Below are 19,415 nucleotides of genomic sequence, written 5' to 3' on the forward strand. Positions count from 1 at the left end.
GATGAGAAGGAGGGAAGAAGTAAAGGTGCATGCCATTCTTTCAGACGGGTTTTGATGTCAAAAGAGCTGCACGTTGCCAACTTTAACAAAAGTGACCTGGTCTTTGGGTCTCATTGGTCTCCATTAAGACCTGTAAAGCATTCTGTGGGGGCACCATTTGGCTTCACAAGTTTCTTTCCGAACAAGCCTAACTAAACATTCTAAGGGATAGTTTGTGAACTGCTGGAAGTCGGTAGGCTGGAATTAGGCAATGTAGGGCATTCTGGGATAAAAATAACAAGAGTTCTCATATTGCCATATAATTGAAACACCTTGTATGCTTGTTCATATTGGTCCCTCTTAAAATGATTCCTGGCAGTGTACTTGACATATGTTTTATTACGGTAAACCTATGTCAGGGATCTCCAAACTTGGCAACTTTAAGACTTGTGGACTTTAACTCCCAGAATTCCTCATTGCTTATGTGGTTGATAAAATGTACATAAGCCAGACGGCACCAGTGTAGCACTCCTTTCCTCCAGAATAAAATTGCTGAATGAAATAAAGGAAAGGTTTCTCCTGTCCATTCATGTCCGACTTATGAGGTGATGCTCATCTCCCTTTCTTAGCTGAGGGAGCCAGTGTTGTCCAAAAACACTTCTGTGGGTGCATGGCCAGCATATCTATATGCCAAGGCTTAGAGAACGCTGTTACCGTCCCAACAAAGTACCTATGTATCTACTTGCATTTGCATGTCTTTGAACTGCTAGGTAGGCAGGAGCTGGGGCAAGAACAGGAGTTCATCCCGTCACGTGGCATTCGGGTCTCAAACCTGGGCTGTCAGCTTTCCACCTGACAAGCTTAGCGTATTTAACTGCGGTTCATATAAGAAATGTGACAGATACCAAGATTTTGATATTATGGATAAAGTTTAAGGCCATAAAAAATAGCTGACCCCTATTACACAATATGCTGTTATCTACATTAAGATGTAACAGAATTCTCAAAGTTTTTTCATTACTGTATTCAGAGGCAGGATTATTAGGCAGCCATAACTGAATAGACCATCACATCCCTATTTAGGAAATATGTCTAAATCAGTGTTCATATTAATTCCATTAGATGAGTCAGTGGGTTAATAGGGGTTAAGGTAAGATCCTCCATTCAAATTCTCTGATTGCGGTGCTCAGTATGTGACTTTGCTAGTTACTTCACAACTTGCTTGGGTAAGATAACAAGAAACTGCTTTAGGTCAGAAACTGCTTTGAGCCCACTTAGGAAAGCTGGGTGTAAATGTAGTCATAAAAGTGGTAATAGTTATGCTATTTTTTAAAGTAGAAAACTAGGTAGATCTCTCAGAATAAATGGTCCCAGTCAGCTTGTGCAGAGAAAAAAAGATGGTTGGATTTATATTTTTTTTGTCTTGATAGTAGAACACTATTTTGGATAGTAGTGGATTCTCCTTGGTCATTTATTGAGGATGCTATAGTCACCAATTCCAAGAGTCCTCTCAAGATTTCTGTTCTGTGATTCTAGATAATAAAAGATAAACAACAATATTATCCCCCAATATTTGCATCTCTACAACTCTGCAAGTATCACTATTTGCAAATAATGTAAATATTTGATTTCTAGGAGGAAGGACAATATAAATACCTTTATTCTTGGTAGAGGCTTAGGCCCTGAAACCCTCCATGAGATGATTTTCTCTTTGGGGATTTAAAATTCAGTATGGGTATCTTGAAGCTCTATCAGACAATTAAAAAAAAATCCATTGTCCTTTTATCTTTCCTGCCCTCCAAATTGCATAAAAGATCCAAAAATGTTGGTGTCACCCACATTTGTGATGTTACCTACCATGCCTCTTATTCCAAAAGTGAAATGTCTAGCCAGAAATAAATTCCATTTCTAGCTCTTAAAGGCTGTTCTTACAGTATTCATGTATGGGCAAATATTTGTCTCTCGACTTAGCAGTGATAGCATCCTGAAATGGCAAAAGACATGGTAAGACACTTATAGTGAGGAATTTCAATTTGCTTCATGCAGGCTGGGTTTACAGAACTTAATCTACGTAGTGTTTCTCAACTGAATGCTTCCAGATTCATTGGAACACAGAATTCCCACAGAATTCTCTGAGGGGATTCCAATAGACAATTGTCACCATGTACATCTGAAGATACCAGGTTGGGGAAGGCTGTATCAGCAACACTATTTCTAGGTGCAATTAACTGCTCTAAGACAGAATTATTTAGGATGAAGCTGAAGTAAGAGCAGTGACCATGATTTTAATACCAGAAAATTTCAAAAATCTAGTTCAGGATATAAATATAGCTAAACCATTGGGGAGTATTACTTGCATTAGCACTGAGCTTTAACTTTAATGTAATTGGAAAGGTGCCTAGAAGGTTCAATATGCACATCTTGCATTTCAAAATGTAAGATTTTTTTAAATAAAATAATTTTAATTATAAAGTTCTTCAGATTTCATACATGCAGAAAGTTCTGCATACAAAGTTGCATATAGTAATAACACTTAGCAACTTCATACCCTGTTTCCCCTAAAATCAGACATCTCCTGATAATAAGCCCAATCGGGGTTTTGAGCGCATGCACTAAAATAACCCCCCCTGAAAATAAGCCCTCCCCGAAAATATTTAAACGCATGAGCAGCCGGTCCCCGCCATTTCCTCTTGTTTCCTCCATGCACCCCAAAATAAAAAGACCTCGCTGAAAATAAGGCCAAGCGCTTATTTTGGGGTTCAAAAAAATATAAGACAGGATCTTATTTTCGGGGGGAAACGGTAGTGCTTTACAGTAAGCAGTTTACAGAGTCAGCATATTGTCCCCAACAATCTGGGTCCTCATTATACCAACCTCGGAAGAAAGGAAACTTGAGTCAACCTTGAGCCAGTCAAGATTGAACTCCTAGCAGTGGTTAGAGTCAGCCTGCAGTACTGTATTCTAACCATTGCGCCACCACAGCTCCCACATATGTAGGGAACCTGCAAGTTTTATTAAAAGCTTCTACAATAGGAAATTTTTTAAAAAATTACATCACAAATTAGAAGAATGGTTAACTAATCCAAGAGATGCTAAGATATATTAATACTAATGTCATCAAGTATAATGATGAAAAAGTTATCTTTAAAATAAATAGATACAAATGAAAAAATTTTCTGGGAAAACTAATACAAAGGAAAGGAACTGAAAGTGGAAATACATTTCAAGAAACAATATTTTTAAGAGAAACAGGACCAAGAAGTCATGTAGGACTTTTAAACATTTTGGGTATCAAAGGAAATAGGAATATTGACATTGTCCATCTGTTGATTCTATTAGTTGTTAATGTTTGGCTTTTATTGCTGCTCTGCCTTTTTGGCTTAAAGCTGCTTGTGGTTTTATTTGTGTTTTTAGCTATTTGGAGGAACATGTGGGATATACATTATCTAATGTGTTTCTCTCCTGTAAACTATGAATTCCCCTTTTTTTAAAACTATAAGTTACTCAATATACCTTTTTTCAATAGTTATTTCAGGCCACTGTAGAAAGAAGACAATGCAGGTGGTCCTGGACTTACAACAGTTCATTTAGTGACTATTCGAAGTTACAAATAAGTCAATGAAAAAAGTGACTTATGACCATTTTTCACAATTACGACCTTTGCAGGTACATCCCCATGATCATGTGATCAAAATTCAGATGCTTGGCAACTGACTCATATTTATGACTGTTGTTGTGTCCCGGGATCATGTGATCCCCTTTTGTGACCTTTGGACAAGCAAAGTCAATGGGAAAGCCAGATTCACTTAACAACTGGGTTACTCATTTATCAGCTGCAGCGATTTCACTTAACAACTGAAGGAAGAAAGGTCGTAAAATGGGGCAAAATTCCCTTAACAAATGTCTCACTTAACAACCAAAATTTTGGGCTCAATTGTGATCGTAAGTCGAGGACTACCTGTACAACATTTCAGTGTTAAGAGAACACTGGTTGTGTTTTGTTGTACGCAGAAGGATGAGATCCTAGCAGAAGATTTCCAAGACAATATTTTTAACGGTAGCAATAATCAATGATCAGGAGTTTATGATTACATATTTCTTCTTCTTTAGAAAAAAAATGAATGTGTTTTTAGCTCAACTTTAGATAATGGAAAAGTAGTCTAGTTTTTCCAAGATAGCAAGCAGCACCTTTTTCCAAGTCTCCATCAGATGGCACTGGCCTTTCATTTGCTTGAACTAGTTTTCTTAATCTGTGTGGCTCCATACTTTACTTGCAAAACATGCATTAAAACATAATAAACCTTTGTGCTGTGAACTCTAAAAATGTTAATGCGTGTGTTAAATGACATTAAAAAAGATTACTTCTACAATATAGATGTTCATTGCCTCTCTTTGAGCCTCTATGAATATCCTACTCTCTTAAGGATCTGCAAAATTCTTCCCCATTCAGTACCATCGAATTCATACTTTCGTTTATTATATGCAATGTCTCCATTAAGTAGATAACAGTTTCCTACACATCCTTATTATCAGAATTACTCCCTGTTTCTTTTATGTTTAGCTGCTGTCTTCACTGGGGTAAGCACACTTCAACGTTGTAGGATTTGCTTTCTTATGTTCTTCAGAATCTGATTGCTTGAAAATAATTGCCTTTGGAGACACTCTTCTATTTCCCACAATATGACTTGTTGATTTCCTCTAAGTTGCAAAATGCTTGTTCCTATATTGGTGCTATTGCAAACATCTTTTTTTCCCCTCTTGATAGATAATCAATTATTATTTTCATCCTCAGTCAGTCTTTTGAATCTTTTCAGAATGCCAGCAATGATAGTCTGAAAATAAATATAGGTGTTCCATAAAACAGCTAGTATTAAAAATATGTTTGCAAATATACAATTAAATATACAATTAAAATCAAAACATAATTTTATTTTTATATCTATTTTAAACTATCTGTATAAATCACAAACCAGGGGTGAAATGCTCCCGGTTCGGACCGGATCACCCGATCTGGTAGCGATGGAGGCGGGTGGTTCGGAGAATCGGTAGCAAAAATCCCTGCCCCCTCCTCCCCCCGCCGCCCAGAAAAAAGCATTTTTTCGACAAACTCTTCGGCGGAAAAAATGCTTTTAAAAGTAAAAAAAAAAAAAGCCTCTGATGATCACCCGGCTCAGCTGGGATCGTCAAATGCTTTTAAAAGCCTCTGATGATTCCAGCTGTGTTGCCTGATCGGCAGAGGCTTTTTTTCTTTTAAATGCATCTGACGATCCAAGCTGAGTTGCCTGATCGGCAGAGGCTTTTAAAAGAAAAAAAGCCTCTGCCGATCAGGCAACTCAGCTGGGATCATCTTCGCCGAAGAGGTTGTAGAAAAAATGGTTTAAAAGTAAAAAAAATAAAAAAAAAATAATGGCCAGGCCCACCCAGTCACATTACCCCCACCCCCACCAAGCCACGCCCACAGAACCATAGTAACAAATTTCACCATTGTCACAAATGTTAATATAAGTAAAATGTCGCTTTAACCACTCTTTGGTGGTTTGGAAATAATTTTTACCTATTTAACTGGGGTAGCTTTAGAAATGTAGCTAAAATATTAGGGGATGTAAGCATGCTACAATAGGGGAAGATTCTGTAGAAGGACAAAGAATACTGTTAAATATATTTGTAAGACAAGAAGAAAAGGTTATAAGATAAATAAACTGAGTTTAGGGAGAGAGTTTAGCAGCTGGCTATGAAAAATCTCACTGAAAGACTAGAGTATTAGGATTTGGGGTTGTAGTAGGGTTACTAGAGATTCTGCCTAGTTGACATGTGGCATTATTGCTAATTCCGCATGGTAAATGGATGAATAAGTGATGGTGATAGGTGAAAATGAGTTTAAAGGGCAGATGGACTAACCATTTTACTTGTCCAATATTTGGCTTGTGAGTGAAAAATAATAAAGAAGATCATTCAGGCTTTACTGAACATTGTAGGGTGTTCTGTATTTTTGCACAGGATAAATGTAAGATAGTGTTTTAATATTCAATTAAGTCCTAATGCATCTGTCTCAAAGTTAGTCTTCTGCAGATAGTTCAGGATTTCAACTTCTAATTTCCAGTCTAGTGTTTTGTCAGTTGTAATCCAAAAACATCTGGAAAGCATTGGTTTGGGAGAAAGCATTCCTAAAGGTGAACAAAATCATGTTTCAGTTGACCTGGCAACAAACCTTGGTTTGTATGGACATTTTAAGCTAGCATGAGTCTTTTAAGTAACAGGTAGATAACATATTTGCACAAAACGTGGAGGTAAGTGAAGGTGATGCAATGAACTTTTATAAATGTGAAAAATTTAATTTGTGAAGATAGATTTTTTCCCCTTAATGCTGAACAGAGCATAGTTCCCTTTTTAAATTCCTTTGTGTGACTGTAGCTTGGCTGCATATGCCATCTAACTATTGAGAAGGGCTTTAAAAATATACCTCTACTTTATTTGTGCTTCAGGTCAGATTAACCAAAATGGTTATTGTGTCACCTAGAAACTACTTGATTGCTTTAAGACTAGACTTTTAAAACCCTATATATTATTATTAAAAAGGCCAGGAGCAACAAAGACCATTTTACCATTTCTGCAATGTTTTCATGGCAATTTGATCTTTACACAGGTTTTTAAAAAATCTTTGTACTTGGAGCTGATGGAAAAATCGAAGAAGGGAAATGGTTTTGAAACGCTTTCTCTATGGCTTCTGATTGCCTTTTTTTTTTTTTTTTTTTGAGCGAATATATAAGGATGTAGCTAAAAGTTTCAGCTGGCTTTGTGGGGACATGCTTTATTTAGTTTAAGAACACACATCTTCCCCCATATACCTCAGTAACTGATGTTTATCACTATTAATTCTGTCAAGAGATAAAGGCACATAGGTGTGGCTCACATGTACAAAGTTGTCATAGATTACAACAGTATTTATATACACGAATAGTATAGCTATTTGAGCTTTTTATAAGCAGCCCCCAGAATGGAATCTAAGTAAATATTTATATTTCAAAGCTGCCCTTTGCAAGAAGGAAGCTAAAATATCTGTAGCAAAACCAAAAATTACAGTAAAACCTGGTGCATACAATATCTACCAGTATTTTAAAATAATACCTTGATTGAGCTGACTGCACTTAACAGCTTTGGACCACATTTCTTATATGATAAAAAATCCTACTGGAATAATTTAATGTATAGTAAAGATGGATCTTGTGAACAGTGCTGTCCAAGTGTGAGTCTGACCCAATTTTTTGAGTTTGTTTGTATGTATTTTTAGGACGGATAAAACTTCCCTGCTATTTAAAGAGCAGGTCCAAGTGGGAAAAAAGCTGATAAATTATAGCTTTCATTATATTCAGATTTAATTTTCCATAACTTTCTCTTACTCTTAGATGCAACAATTAGAATTTGCACAAATGCAGCAGAGGGAGGCTAATCGTGCAGCTCTGGAAGCCCTTGGGCCAAGAAAGAAGAGACCATTGGATTCGTCTATTTCTTTTTCTGGACTTGAGGTCTGTAACATTATGCTTTTTTTTCTCTGCTGCATTATCTTCACCAGCTGAACCTTGTTTCTATTTTTTGTAAAGGGTATGGTCTGCTCACGGAATTCCTTTATAGTGGAATATATTATCAATTTCCTAGGAATCAGCCCTCTGAGCAATGGGGTAGCCTGGTGGCGAAGACGGTCACCTTCCGTTGGAAGGTTGACAGTTCAATCGTAGGTAGCATCAGATGTTTCTCTCATAGAGCACAAACAAAAAAAAAATTCTGCTGTGAACTGCACATGGTGTCAGGAAGGGTATCCAGCCAGTAAATGCTCAACTTCATCCAGTCACCCCGACTCTACCCTGAATTAAGGGATTACAGGGTTGTAAAAAGGAAGGTGTTTTTAATAAAAATCAGTCCTCTATTTGGCATCCAGAGAACTGGACTTGATTGTGTGGTGTTCTGTGAAGGGATTATTCCAGTAATACTGCAGCAAAACATACTGTTAAGGAAGATGTATATAAACAAAGCTTATAGAAATGTTTATCTAGAATCTTCCTATAAAATTCTCATGGGATGTTGCACTATTGGTTTCCCAGTGTGAAAAAAAAGTTGGAATGGTCCAATAATATAGAAGAATAGCCATTATTCCCATTGAAAGCCCATCTACCCACCCTAGGAATGATCGTAGAAATTTTTCAGCAGAAAATCATCCTAATAATTTTGGCTGTGCTCCTAATACATTTTCATACGCTGATATCAACAGATTTTAATTGATTTTAATATAATGAAGTTTTTTCTAGAAACAAGAATGCTTTCACCTGTTAAAAACACATCCCCGACAAAGCAAATAAAAATGTTTTCTCACAGTGCTTCTTTAATTGTTGTCACTATTTTTAATACTTTTGATTGAGATGGACTCAGATAAGCAAGAGAAAGGAGGACTAGAATTGGCAGGTTCACATGATTGTAGGTGTATCTGTCATGTGTTTAGTTTGGATGTGCCTCCAAATGTTTTCAGTCCGTTGCTTAACAAACGTAGCACTTTCTGAGCCTTAGTTCAGAAAATGACATTCTTCTAATCAAATACACTCTACTAAGGGAACAGAAGGCTTGTTTGATATTTCTGGGTAGGGAGTCTGTGTCTACATATTCCCACAGCTTCCGATGCTCAAAACATGCACCACAGCCTTGAATGTGGACTTCTGTCACTAAAGTTAGTTTAATTTGACAGAGGAAACTACACTGTGAATAATTGTATTAACTGTATTTAATATAATTTATTTTATGTTTATATTTATTTATTTTGCTCTAAATTCTTTTTCCTGATCTCTCCACTTAAGATTTATGGTCGCTAAAAACTTCCCATGTTGTATTGGAAAATCACTCTTAAGAGATTGTTGTGTTCTGAGGCAGGTCATCAAGTTCCTGATCAATTTTTACAAAAAAATATTTTTGATTTCCAGCACTAGTTTATTGCCTTCCATTGTGTTGTACCAAGCCCACCATCCTTCTTTCCTCTGAGCACTTTTGATTGTCTGGAATCCCACTGCCACTTGGTGGTTTTCCTAGCTTCTGAAAATAATAACTGTATGCAATAATCAGACTTGGTAGATCTCTAGATGAGGTTATTTCCTTTGCAGAAACCAATTGGGCAATCTGCCATCACTGAATCTTGGGACTTAACAGTCTTTTTCTGAATAGTTTTGTTTTATTGCTAAGAGTCATTAAGGTTAAGGGTTTGCAATCACCACTTTCTCTATCTAATTCAATATTTCAATACACAGTTGTGCTTACGTAGCAAGAATGGCAATGAAACAACAGAGAAAGTAATCTCAAGGTTTGCGGAAACCCCCCAAAATTAGAGGGAGAAAGAAAACCTAGTTTGAGAAGAAAGAGAATCTTCAGAACAGCCAGTGGATATTGTGCAATGTAAATAGACAGCTGCAATCCTAACGGAAACCAGCTGTCCCGTAGCATTTTTGCATGACTCTTATCAGTGTGTAAGGGACGCGGTGGCTCAGTGGCTAAGTTGCTGAGCTTGTCAATCGAAAGGTCGGCAGTTCAGCAGTTCGAATCCCTAGTGCCGCGTAATGGGGTGAGCTCCCGTTACTTGTCCCAGCTTCTGCCAACCTAGCAGTTCGAAAGCACGTAAAAAATGTAAGTAGAAAAATAGGGATCACCTTTGGTGAGATGGTAAAACTGTTCGGTGTGCCTTTGGTGTTTAGTCATGCCGGCGACATGACCACGGAGATGTCTTCGGAAAGCGCTGGCTCTTTGGCCTTGAAACGGAGATGAGCCCCGTCCCCTAGAGTCGGAAACGACTAGCACATATGTGAGAGAGGAACCTTTACCTTTACCTATCAATGTGTACATTTCTACAGTTCTCAACAGCAATACTAAATATACTTTATATATTAATCTTGCTTGGCTTCAATGTGCCAGGTAGATTAAGGAGTCTTTCTACTTGGAGGAAGCAGGGTTTTAAAAATGATTTGACAATGGCAGTAGTAATAATGACAATGATAAAAAGAAATCATTGGTAGATTAATTGTCCTTTCCCTCCTGTGAACTTTGCAGTAGATTTCTGGATCGTGGTTGCTTTAAAAAGACCTATGCAGATAAAATGTGGAATATTGAAAAATTGTGAAATAGAATGTCCAGAATGTTAAAGCATACAGAGGAGACATGTGAGCAGAAGACCAGCCAGCTAGCCCACTAAAGCAAATTAACACACCAGTGGGAAATATTAACTTGCCTTTGAGCTTGGGTGTATAGTTTTAATAAATTAGCAGCTATCTTATTTATGTGTATAGAATGAGCTTTTATCTCCCTTAATTACTGCTGAAAGATTTGAAATCATGAGCTTGGTGTAACAGCTTTCCCAGGTCCCTCCCATCACAATTAAACTTTTCATTAGGTAAATCATTATGTTTACTATTAAGCAGGAAGAGGCTGCATAAGAGCAAAGTAGTAATTATTTCTAGCTTTTCCTTTTGTATAATGCTAGAGGGTTTGTAATGGGTGCCCCTTGGACATATTCTTGCTGTCGCTGATGTGACTCCTTTCTTATTAAACCCTCCTGGTGTAATCCTATATAACACTATTGATGAAAATGCCCGTGGCAATGGAGTCATGCATCAGAACAATAGAATTCAACATTTTGTGCTACATGAGCAGAAGTACGTTTAGGCATACTGTACGTGTACTTTGCATATTTATAAGATGCCTAGGAAATACAGCAATTGCAAGTTAGTGATTTCATTAGTTGTATAGGGATGTACAAGTCACTTCAGATAGTAAAATGGCAAATCAGAGTTTGCTAGAGTAGGCTCTAAACAAAGAACAACAATGAGAGCAGCAATGAGCTATACCTGCAAACTTGTATCTATTGCACAAAGGGTTCAGGTTTTTAGATGTATGACTAAGCAGCCTTGCTTCTCACTTTTGGTCATACAGAGAAGCCATGTGTGTTTTATGAATGAAAACAGGATTTTTTTTCCTCAAATGTAAAGTTGACAAATAAGCTTTGAGGGAGAAAAAAAATTATATTGTGTCTTGTGGGTGAGGGGATTAATAATAGGTTTGCCAATCATTTCTCTGAAGATTCTTTTTAGAAACAAAAGTGGGGAGGGTGGATCAGTGGTATGATTTTCTATGGAATCCACTTTAGCTTGTCAGATCTAGAGGTCCTAAATAGCCAATGGCATTTATCCTATGCAGTTGCACCAATATTCATAAAAGTCCCTTGAAATGCTGGAAGCTTGTTTTATGTATTGTATACCACTCTTTCTCACCATAAAATACTGCAGTTTATAGCATTCATTGCTTGCCAGGAGTGTATTTGAACTGTTCCACAAAAGTATTCATATTCAGACATATTTAAAAGTGATGTTGGTATGTTGGAAATGAATATAAGGATAAGTACAGACAAGTGTAACTAAGAATATTTCATAATTATCAGGTAATTTGGAAATCTTGAAGCAGAATGCTTGCATTGCAGGCGTAACAAGGAAGACAAAACATCCTGATATGTAAACAATATTTTGTTCTGTTCAGCAAAGAAAGGAGGGCCTTGAAGTAGAATATGGCTCGAGGGTCTATACGCACTAATTGCATATTTTCAGAAAAGTTGGCTAACTTAAATATGTAGAACTGAATAACTTGAATGCAAGCATTTTCTAAAGCAGATAAATGTCAGGAATAAATTAGTTTCACACACATGTCCCAACTCTAGTTACTGATCTTATCAATAGAGAATAAGGCAGTGCTAATTTCCCCCAAATTATTCTTTGAATTTTAGCATATATAGTTCAGAGGCATCCCAGTGGGTCCATGCATCAAGTCTCTTAAATAGCTCATTGGACTTGAGTGGAAGATGTCATTTCTTCCTTAGCCAGTATACCTCAGACCTATAAAAAGGTTTGGACATGAGCCAAAAAAATAATAATCAAAAGATAAAAATGTTTCCTTCTCCAGCAGGACTGGTGTAAGGGTTCTTCAACTTCAAGGAAACATTAAGTTATATACTAAGAATGAAGAAACTCTGAAGCTTTATATAATAAGTCACTAGCTTACTTTGACTAGCTTAAATGTAGCAGCTTATAGGGCTTTTGCACATTCCCAAACCCACTCATGCAAATTAGTGCAACTGAATTAATGCAAATTTGGGAATTCATGATTAGGACATTGTAAAAACTTGTGTTTTAAAGAAGCGTTATCCTTATTACATCTCCCATAAATGCCATTTCCTATACAAATGTAATGGTGTCCAATAAATTTTAAGTATTATTTTTGTTATTTAGTTTAAGATCTGTTGGCATTCTTGCTATGGAAGTTAAGGCACTCTTCCACTGTCTGGGAAATATAGGCACCTCTAATTTTGTATTCCACTTGTTTCTCAGCATCTGGATATCAAAATGATTTATTGATAACAAATATCTGTAAAAACAAATAGTAGATTTTTAATTTTAAAGGATTTAACCAGTTGTTCTAGTATCTCTGGTGTCTTAGAAGCTGAAAATACTGCTAATCCAAACAAGTATTGTACTGTAAATATTGCTATTGAATTACATCTGCTAGATGATATTTATCACTTAGCACAGCATATGTTAAAAATTCATCTAGATATTTCATGGATATGTATGTATGCATACATTTGATTATTTATTTTCAATTGGCCTGGGAATCAGATGGGGAAGTTCCATTCTGGAGATAACTGCTAGATTGATGGCAGACTCCATCTCACCCCTTCATGCTCTCTACCTTTCACCCATCCATCTTTTTGCTTATCATACCAATGTATTATTCTCATTGTTTTCCTTTATTGTTGTTTATTTATTGTTCTATTATCTTCTCTTTACACTTTTTTCATTTTTCTTATTTTTCATTATTGTAAACTGCCTTCAGTAACATGGCAAGATAGATGGTAAATAAATTTAATAAATAAATTTAATTAGCCAAATCCCTGTATATATAGGTAGGTTGGTAATAATGTGGATATAAATTTTGTATTTCCAAAACCAGTGCAATCCTCCCTCAGTTTTTTTGAAACTTCAGGAGTTCTCATTTCAGGAGGCAACCTGAATCTTGCATCTTTTAATCTTTCCTTTTGTCTTTTCTCCTTGTCCAGCATACTGGAGAGTGCATATTTTTAGACTACCATAATGATCCTATTTCTGTATTTCTGAAAATGATTATAATGCATGAGAATTTGCCCTTTTAAAAGTAGTTTATCCTGTCACTTATTTTTATTTTTCAAAAGTGATGAAATTTGGACTTTAGCATTGGTTTCCGTTAATAGTGCAGTTCATGGAAAATCATAAAACACCATGGTGGTTATTGGCATTTCATATTCAATGATCTCATTTGAGCCTCCAATAGCTGTCAAAATCAGCCTTGATCAGGAGTGCTTTATTGAAGGATGATAATACTGCAACATTCTGACATGCATATTTATTGACAAATTATATTGGTTAGTCCGGATGAAAATATGTCAGCATGATGAACTAGAAAGAAGTTTTTCTTTTTTGTGGCCCTGATTTTTTTATATAAAGTTGAGGAAAGGATAGATCATCATCTACTGGCAGTTGTATTTGTTGATCTTGCACAAGGTGTTTGATTTCTAGTAGTTTAGCAAATTTCAGGTTTAAAAAGTTTCAGTTGACCTTATATTAATTGCTTTTCCCTCTTTTACTTTGTTTTTATTTTTTATCTGTAAAATAAGCCTACATGCCTTGGTGCCACTTTACTATTGGATTTTCATTTTTTTAAAAAAAAAAAACCTGGTCTACCAATAACTCAGATGGTAGCCCAACTCACCTCACAGGGTTATTGTTGTAGGGAAAATAGGACGACGAAGAAACATTAGGTATGTTTGCCAACTTGCGTAATTTATAAAAAATAATAAAGTTGGTATACTGATAAATTAATTAACTAATTTTAAAAGTTATTTTGCATGACCCTTGTGGGAAACCTGGTCTTATTTTTTAAAAAACTAAAAACAAAAATAAATCTATAAAGCCTGAAATCTACTCAGTTATAGTCTAGTTATTCTGAAAGAATACACAGATTAGCTGTTGCAGAAAATCTGTTTCTCTGGGGAGCAAGAAGCATGTTAACATGCGAATCATTTCAATTAACTATGAAATTCCCCTTTGTGTTAGATGCATCTTGAGTCTCTCATACACATCATTCATGTCTAATTGAGATGCATTTCATTAAAGCTGCTAGAAAACAAATATAATAGTTAAATGTAATTGGAAGAACTAATGTAGTTTTTATTGGAGGCAAGTGGAATTCAGAAGGTGCTAAACTTTGCAGCAGTTTTGGGTTTAGGCTACCTTTGTTGATATAAAAGCTATGCCTGTGTAGTAAATAGATCTATTCCAGGCTGTAATTCATAGGTTTGAGCATTGTAACTCACTAGCAGAATATTCCTGCTATTCAGAAATGGAGCTTAATTATTTTGTGTGAAAGATCTCTGCAATTTAAATGACTAATTGTATTGTAGCTTTGGGCTAAACATATTGATAACATAAATGTTGATGGCATCTGCAAGGTCAAGAGACTGATAATTTTGATTATAGTGCTTAAATGATTTGGCAAAAAGTCAAAATACTTCAGTTTAATAATTGTCTATTAAGGCAACATGACATATTTTGTACAGTATTTGTTACCCCCAGGTACAGATTAAAGATCTGATGTAGCCACAGAAAGTGACGTGCATATATGAATCTTAGGCATAGTGGAGAATAAACTGTCATCATATTTGCAGTAATTTGTCTCAATATGTAAAACATTCTGCTGGTTACAGTTGAACAAATTTGTAGAAATGTCACAGAGGAAATGGGGCAGAATGTTGTATAGCTGAATATTAATACCAGTTTTTTTCATTTAAATCTGAGAGTTTTAACTCAGTTCCAAATGGATTGAAGATAAAAGATCCTTAATGTACACATTTATTCCTTAATTGTTTAATGTATTTCAGTATTCAAATACTTTTCAGATTGTAGCATGATTTGTTCCCCTAAATGTTATTCTTTTATTTTTAAATTTCACTGTCCTTTATTAGATATGCAAGCAACACTATAAAGAAAATAGTTTCTTATGAAGTTTAATGGTATAATATGTAGTAGCTATAGATTATTGTTGTAATGTTGTACGCACTCAAACTGAAAGCAAAGGATTTTCTTTTTTGTAATAATTTTATTAGAGTTTATAAGTACAAAGATAAATAACTTATAAAAAACTAAGGAGATAAAAATTAAAAAAGAAGAAAAGAAAACAGAAAAGAAATTCCATTTCAAGTGTCTTTAACATCAAAACGTCTTCCCAAAAGAAAAAGTTTCATTCTACTCTAGGATCCTGGATTCAGAAAATCATCCTGAACTCAGGCTTAAGTAAAGCAATAATTGAATGATGTTATGCATAGTTGCCAAATGAACAACTCAATATAGGAGTGCATGATGAAAATATCTAGATAGCATCCGTTCCCCCCCACCTTATTTGGTATCTCTGTGATGTTGCTAAAGAAGAACCTATCTACATGACAGTCTTCAATTTGATTAATCTTTGATTGTTTGTGTTACTTGAATTCATGGAATTTTTAGTTCAAGGAATTGTAGTGCTTTATATTCAAAATTTGATGTATGCACGTATTGAAGATCCACCGAACTTGATAACGTTTTTAATCTGAGCAATAAAAAAATTTAATCCAAAAAATATTACTCTGAAAAAAATAGGAGTAAATAGTTATCTATTATAGCAATAGTAATAAAATTTTGTGACAGTAAAGATACAGTGTACCAATTTTAATCAAATAAGTCTTGAACATGCTACCATTAGGATGTGTTTGATTACAGCTCCTATAAACCCTAGTTAGTTTGCTGGGAATAAAAGGAATAGGCTTCTCTACCATCTGGCAGTCCCCAGATTGGGAAGAGCTGACAAAATATTTCAAGGATTGCAGTTATTTGAAAAATTCTTCCTCAAGAAAGAGATTTCTTCCTGGAATTGTAGTCCTTATATATACTATTAATCACAATGAAATGGGTGAATTTCTGTATGAATGCTCAAAAAGACATCTCAGAGCAAACTAAATCTTTCTACTTCTTTATATGTCTTTGACTTCTGAAAGACATTCCTTGGAGGGTTGAGAATCCTCAGGGATTCGTTTCTCTTTTTCTTTTTCTCACCCTATTCTTCTTTGAAATATTGCCTTATGTTGAGGTCCGACTCTATGGTATCATACAAGGAGGAGTGTCCCTCACCCAATGGCACTAATCTCCCTTCCATGCCTAGCCCAAATTCCTGAAGAAATAGGAAGTTTCAACCAAGAGTATTTTTATTATTTCAGATTAAATCAGTCAGTTGTGTTTCCTGATATTAGCAGGGAAAATATACTTTCCCAAAAAGTAGATTATATCAATTGTTCAGAGTGGCTCAATTAAATTGCTGACAGTACACTTTTTTATACCACTTTTATATTTTATTTAAATTGCTGCATGCTTTTTACATTACTTATCAAACTTCAAAGTGCTTGGACTTAAATTGTTTCAGCCATGCTTCTAAGCAGAGGTTGAAGTTAATTTAAGTTCCATATCATTAAAACGTCTCAGATAAAAATGTTTTTTTACTCCACTTCCTATCCAAAACATTTTCCCTTGAAGCAATTTGCAGTATAATGTTAAAAGTGCTATGTTTACTTTTGACATGGGGTACATGTTATATTCTTTAAAAAGAGAGCCGACAAACTCAGATTTTCTAGAACAGGGATAAGAACCGTGGTCAAGTAACCTTCCCAGGACAGAAGTGAAAAACTAGCAACTACTAATATATTACTGAAACATAGGCATTTGTAGATCATGTCCAGATCATCAGTATGATACTCTGAAAAGAATTCAAATCCAAGAGTTGGAAGGGGCCATTTAGGCACGGAGTTCAACTCCCTTACTCACTGCAGAAATCCAAACAAATACCTCAAAAGATAGCAGTCCATACTAAAGTATGGACACATTCAAAACACATTCAATGAAAGGGAGCCATCAACTCTCCTAGTTCAGGGGTCTCCAGAAGAGGGTCATAGTTGGAGCAGGCATCAAGAGATATTGTACAGAACAAATATTAGATAGTGATGCTTAAGTGGCTTCTTTCAACTCATTGAAGATCTGATTGCACTTGCCATCTATGGGCAGATTGCCTACAGATGTATGGACAAGAATAATGAAATATGGGTGTTTTTTTTACAATGAATAGGTGAAAAAGTAGTGTATAACTCTATCCAAAATACACTGTATATGTCCTAATATATATTAGACTAATATATATAGAATTGTAACTTCATGATTATAAAAGACACATATTACTTTTATTATTATTACTTGGGAAGTTGTCAGATTTTTTCCACTTTTTTGTTATAGCACTTTTTATGCTTTTTTCTTTCATTATGTATCACTATCACTTTTTTGTGTGTTGTTCTTTTTTTTTTTTTGTTATTAATTTAAAAAGCAATATATATAAATATAGTGATTCTTGGGTGTCAAACTTAGCAAATGTCTATTTTGGCTCAATAAAGCCCATTTATACATGCTTTTCTTCTTTTTCTCCCATCCAGGGCTTCAACAGAACGTCTAGTCTTACGAAACCATACCTTTGGTCAAGAATAACCCGAATTTGTCTCAGGGACTTGATTTTTTGTCTGGAACAAGAGAAAGAAACAAAGCATTCTCTAATCTTATATCAAGCTCTTCTGAAATAGTGGCTAATCTAATTCTGCATTTCAGCTTATCATACATTGCCAAAGAACAATTTGTTTGCACTATCCTGAAGTCATATATTACACATATGTTTGTAAAGTCGTCGTTGAATGTAGGCAATGCTGCCTGGACATGTGGAAGGGAAAAGGCTTCAGGTGCCTGCTAAGATACTGTATTAGTATATAAATCCGCAATATTATTCCATGAAGCGTGTGCCTTCTAACATTGCAGTTAGTGAAGGATGACGTGATGAATGTATTTAATGACAAACTAGCAGTTTGCTAGTGCATAGCCTGCAGGATTCAGCCTTTCTGTGTGTCCTAGAGAAACCACCTGGGAGCCAACTAAAAAGTGTCAAAATGCAGGCTATAATTTCCTGCCTCAAAAGAAAGATGGAGAAGAAAGAATCCCTACTGGCATTTTTTGTGTTACTAGTCCTACCAGACAGATCTGCAAGCAAACTACAGTTGTAAAAGTTGGAGAAAGCAATACTTGAAAAGTCAAAGTAATTTTGTGGGACAGTTCATAAGACAGTGGCCTATCCATTTTCAGCATAAAATGACTTCATTTGCATATGTATTTGTTTTTGTATGTGTTTTTAAAGTGTCCTACACAGTTCAAGATGCCCCATTGCTTTCTTTGGAATACAAAGTGATTTCCTCTCCATTATGAGAAAGGAGAGAATATATGTATATATATATATACTGACTATCAGGGATCTGCTCTATCTTGCACTGGTAACTTCAAAATAATTCTAAAACCTGGAAAAACCAGAAGAAAAATTTTGCAAGGGCATTTGCAGAACAGCACAAAACTCTCCAGGGTGCCATAATGTTGAATATAACTATTAATCCCTCCTGAATAAGTGATGAAAATTATTGTGATGATAGAGCTACCTGCTATCATTTTTTGCACTTGCCTATGAACATTACTTTATTGTGGACAATAATGTCACAATACAATACCACATGACATGGATGTATATAATGGAACCTGTGAGAAAGAAAGCAACTGAAAGCCTTTGAAATTGAAGTCTTTATTATAAATAAGAATAATCTTTATAGTTTCTCTACATATTACAAAATGGAGAATACATGGATGTGGGGAAACCCTTGATAAGAAGTACTACTAAAGTTATATTGAGTTTCTAATCAAGTCATGGTTTCCTTGTTAGAAAAATGGTGAACTGGGGTAGTTAAACCAATGTAGTAAATTATTTGTGTCTTTACGCATATTTATAAAGTGGGCAGTCTTGGATAAGAAAGAATAGCACTTTGATTGTTGAAGGCAAATATATTTTGTATTGTAAATGCTTAACTTTTTATTTAAAATGCAGCATATTTTTCCTATTTTGCGTATTTAGCTTAAGTAACAAATGTTTCAAATTTATTTTAAATACTCTATTAAAGTGAATATTTTATTAATTCTAAGAGTAATTTCTACACAAACTGTAAATATGGCATTGCTTCACAGAACAATCTAGTCATAAAGTCCTAACAATTGGGACATTACAGCTAATATTCTCAGCAACACTTACGATTATGGCATAACTGAACATCATTTTGTACCTTAAATGTAGCCTTTTTGTCTTGGGGCAAATATCTGGGACAGCTACATACAACTTAAGCATATATTTGCTCTTCTCACATATCAAGTCAGGATGAGCAAAGGCTTAAGTCAGAG

At 35.2% G+C, this 19,415-nt stretch overlaps 1 protein-coding gene and 1 long non-coding RNA gene across 2 annotated transcripts in view; one reads left to right on the forward strand and one right to left on the reverse strand.

Annotated features, from left to right (window-relative positions):
* Positions 1 to 19,156, forward strand: part of TAF4B (TATA-box binding protein associated factor 4b) — a 59,617-nt gene extending 40,461 nt beyond the window's left edge. The window contains exons 14-15 of the mRNA XM_034429639.2: positions 7,383 to 7,502; positions 17,591 to 19,156. Coding sequence (XP_034285530.2) covers positions 7,383 to 7,502; positions 17,591 to 17,734 — 264 coding nt within the window. The 3' untranslated portion in view covers positions 17,735 to 19,156. The remainder of the gene's footprint in view (positions 1 to 7,382; positions 7,503 to 17,590) is intronic.
* LOC117672724 (uncharacterized) lies at positions 1,359 to 4,811 on the reverse strand. The gene is made up of 3 exons (XR_015733351.1): positions 1,837 to 4,811; positions 1,636 to 1,727; positions 1,359 to 1,511 (listed from the first exon to the last, which is right to left on the reverse strand). It is a non-coding gene; the product is annotated as an uncharacterized LOC117672724 (long non-coding RNA).
* Positions 19,157 to 19,415: the final 259 nt, after the last annotated feature.

Source organism: Pantherophis guttatus, chromosome 3, assembly GCF_059756535.1.
Source record: "Pantherophis guttatus breed Tessera chromosome 3, ASM5975653v1, whole genome shotgun sequence".
NCBI lineage: Eukaryota > Metazoa > Chordata > Lepidosauria > Squamata > Colubridae > Pantherophis > Pantherophis guttatus.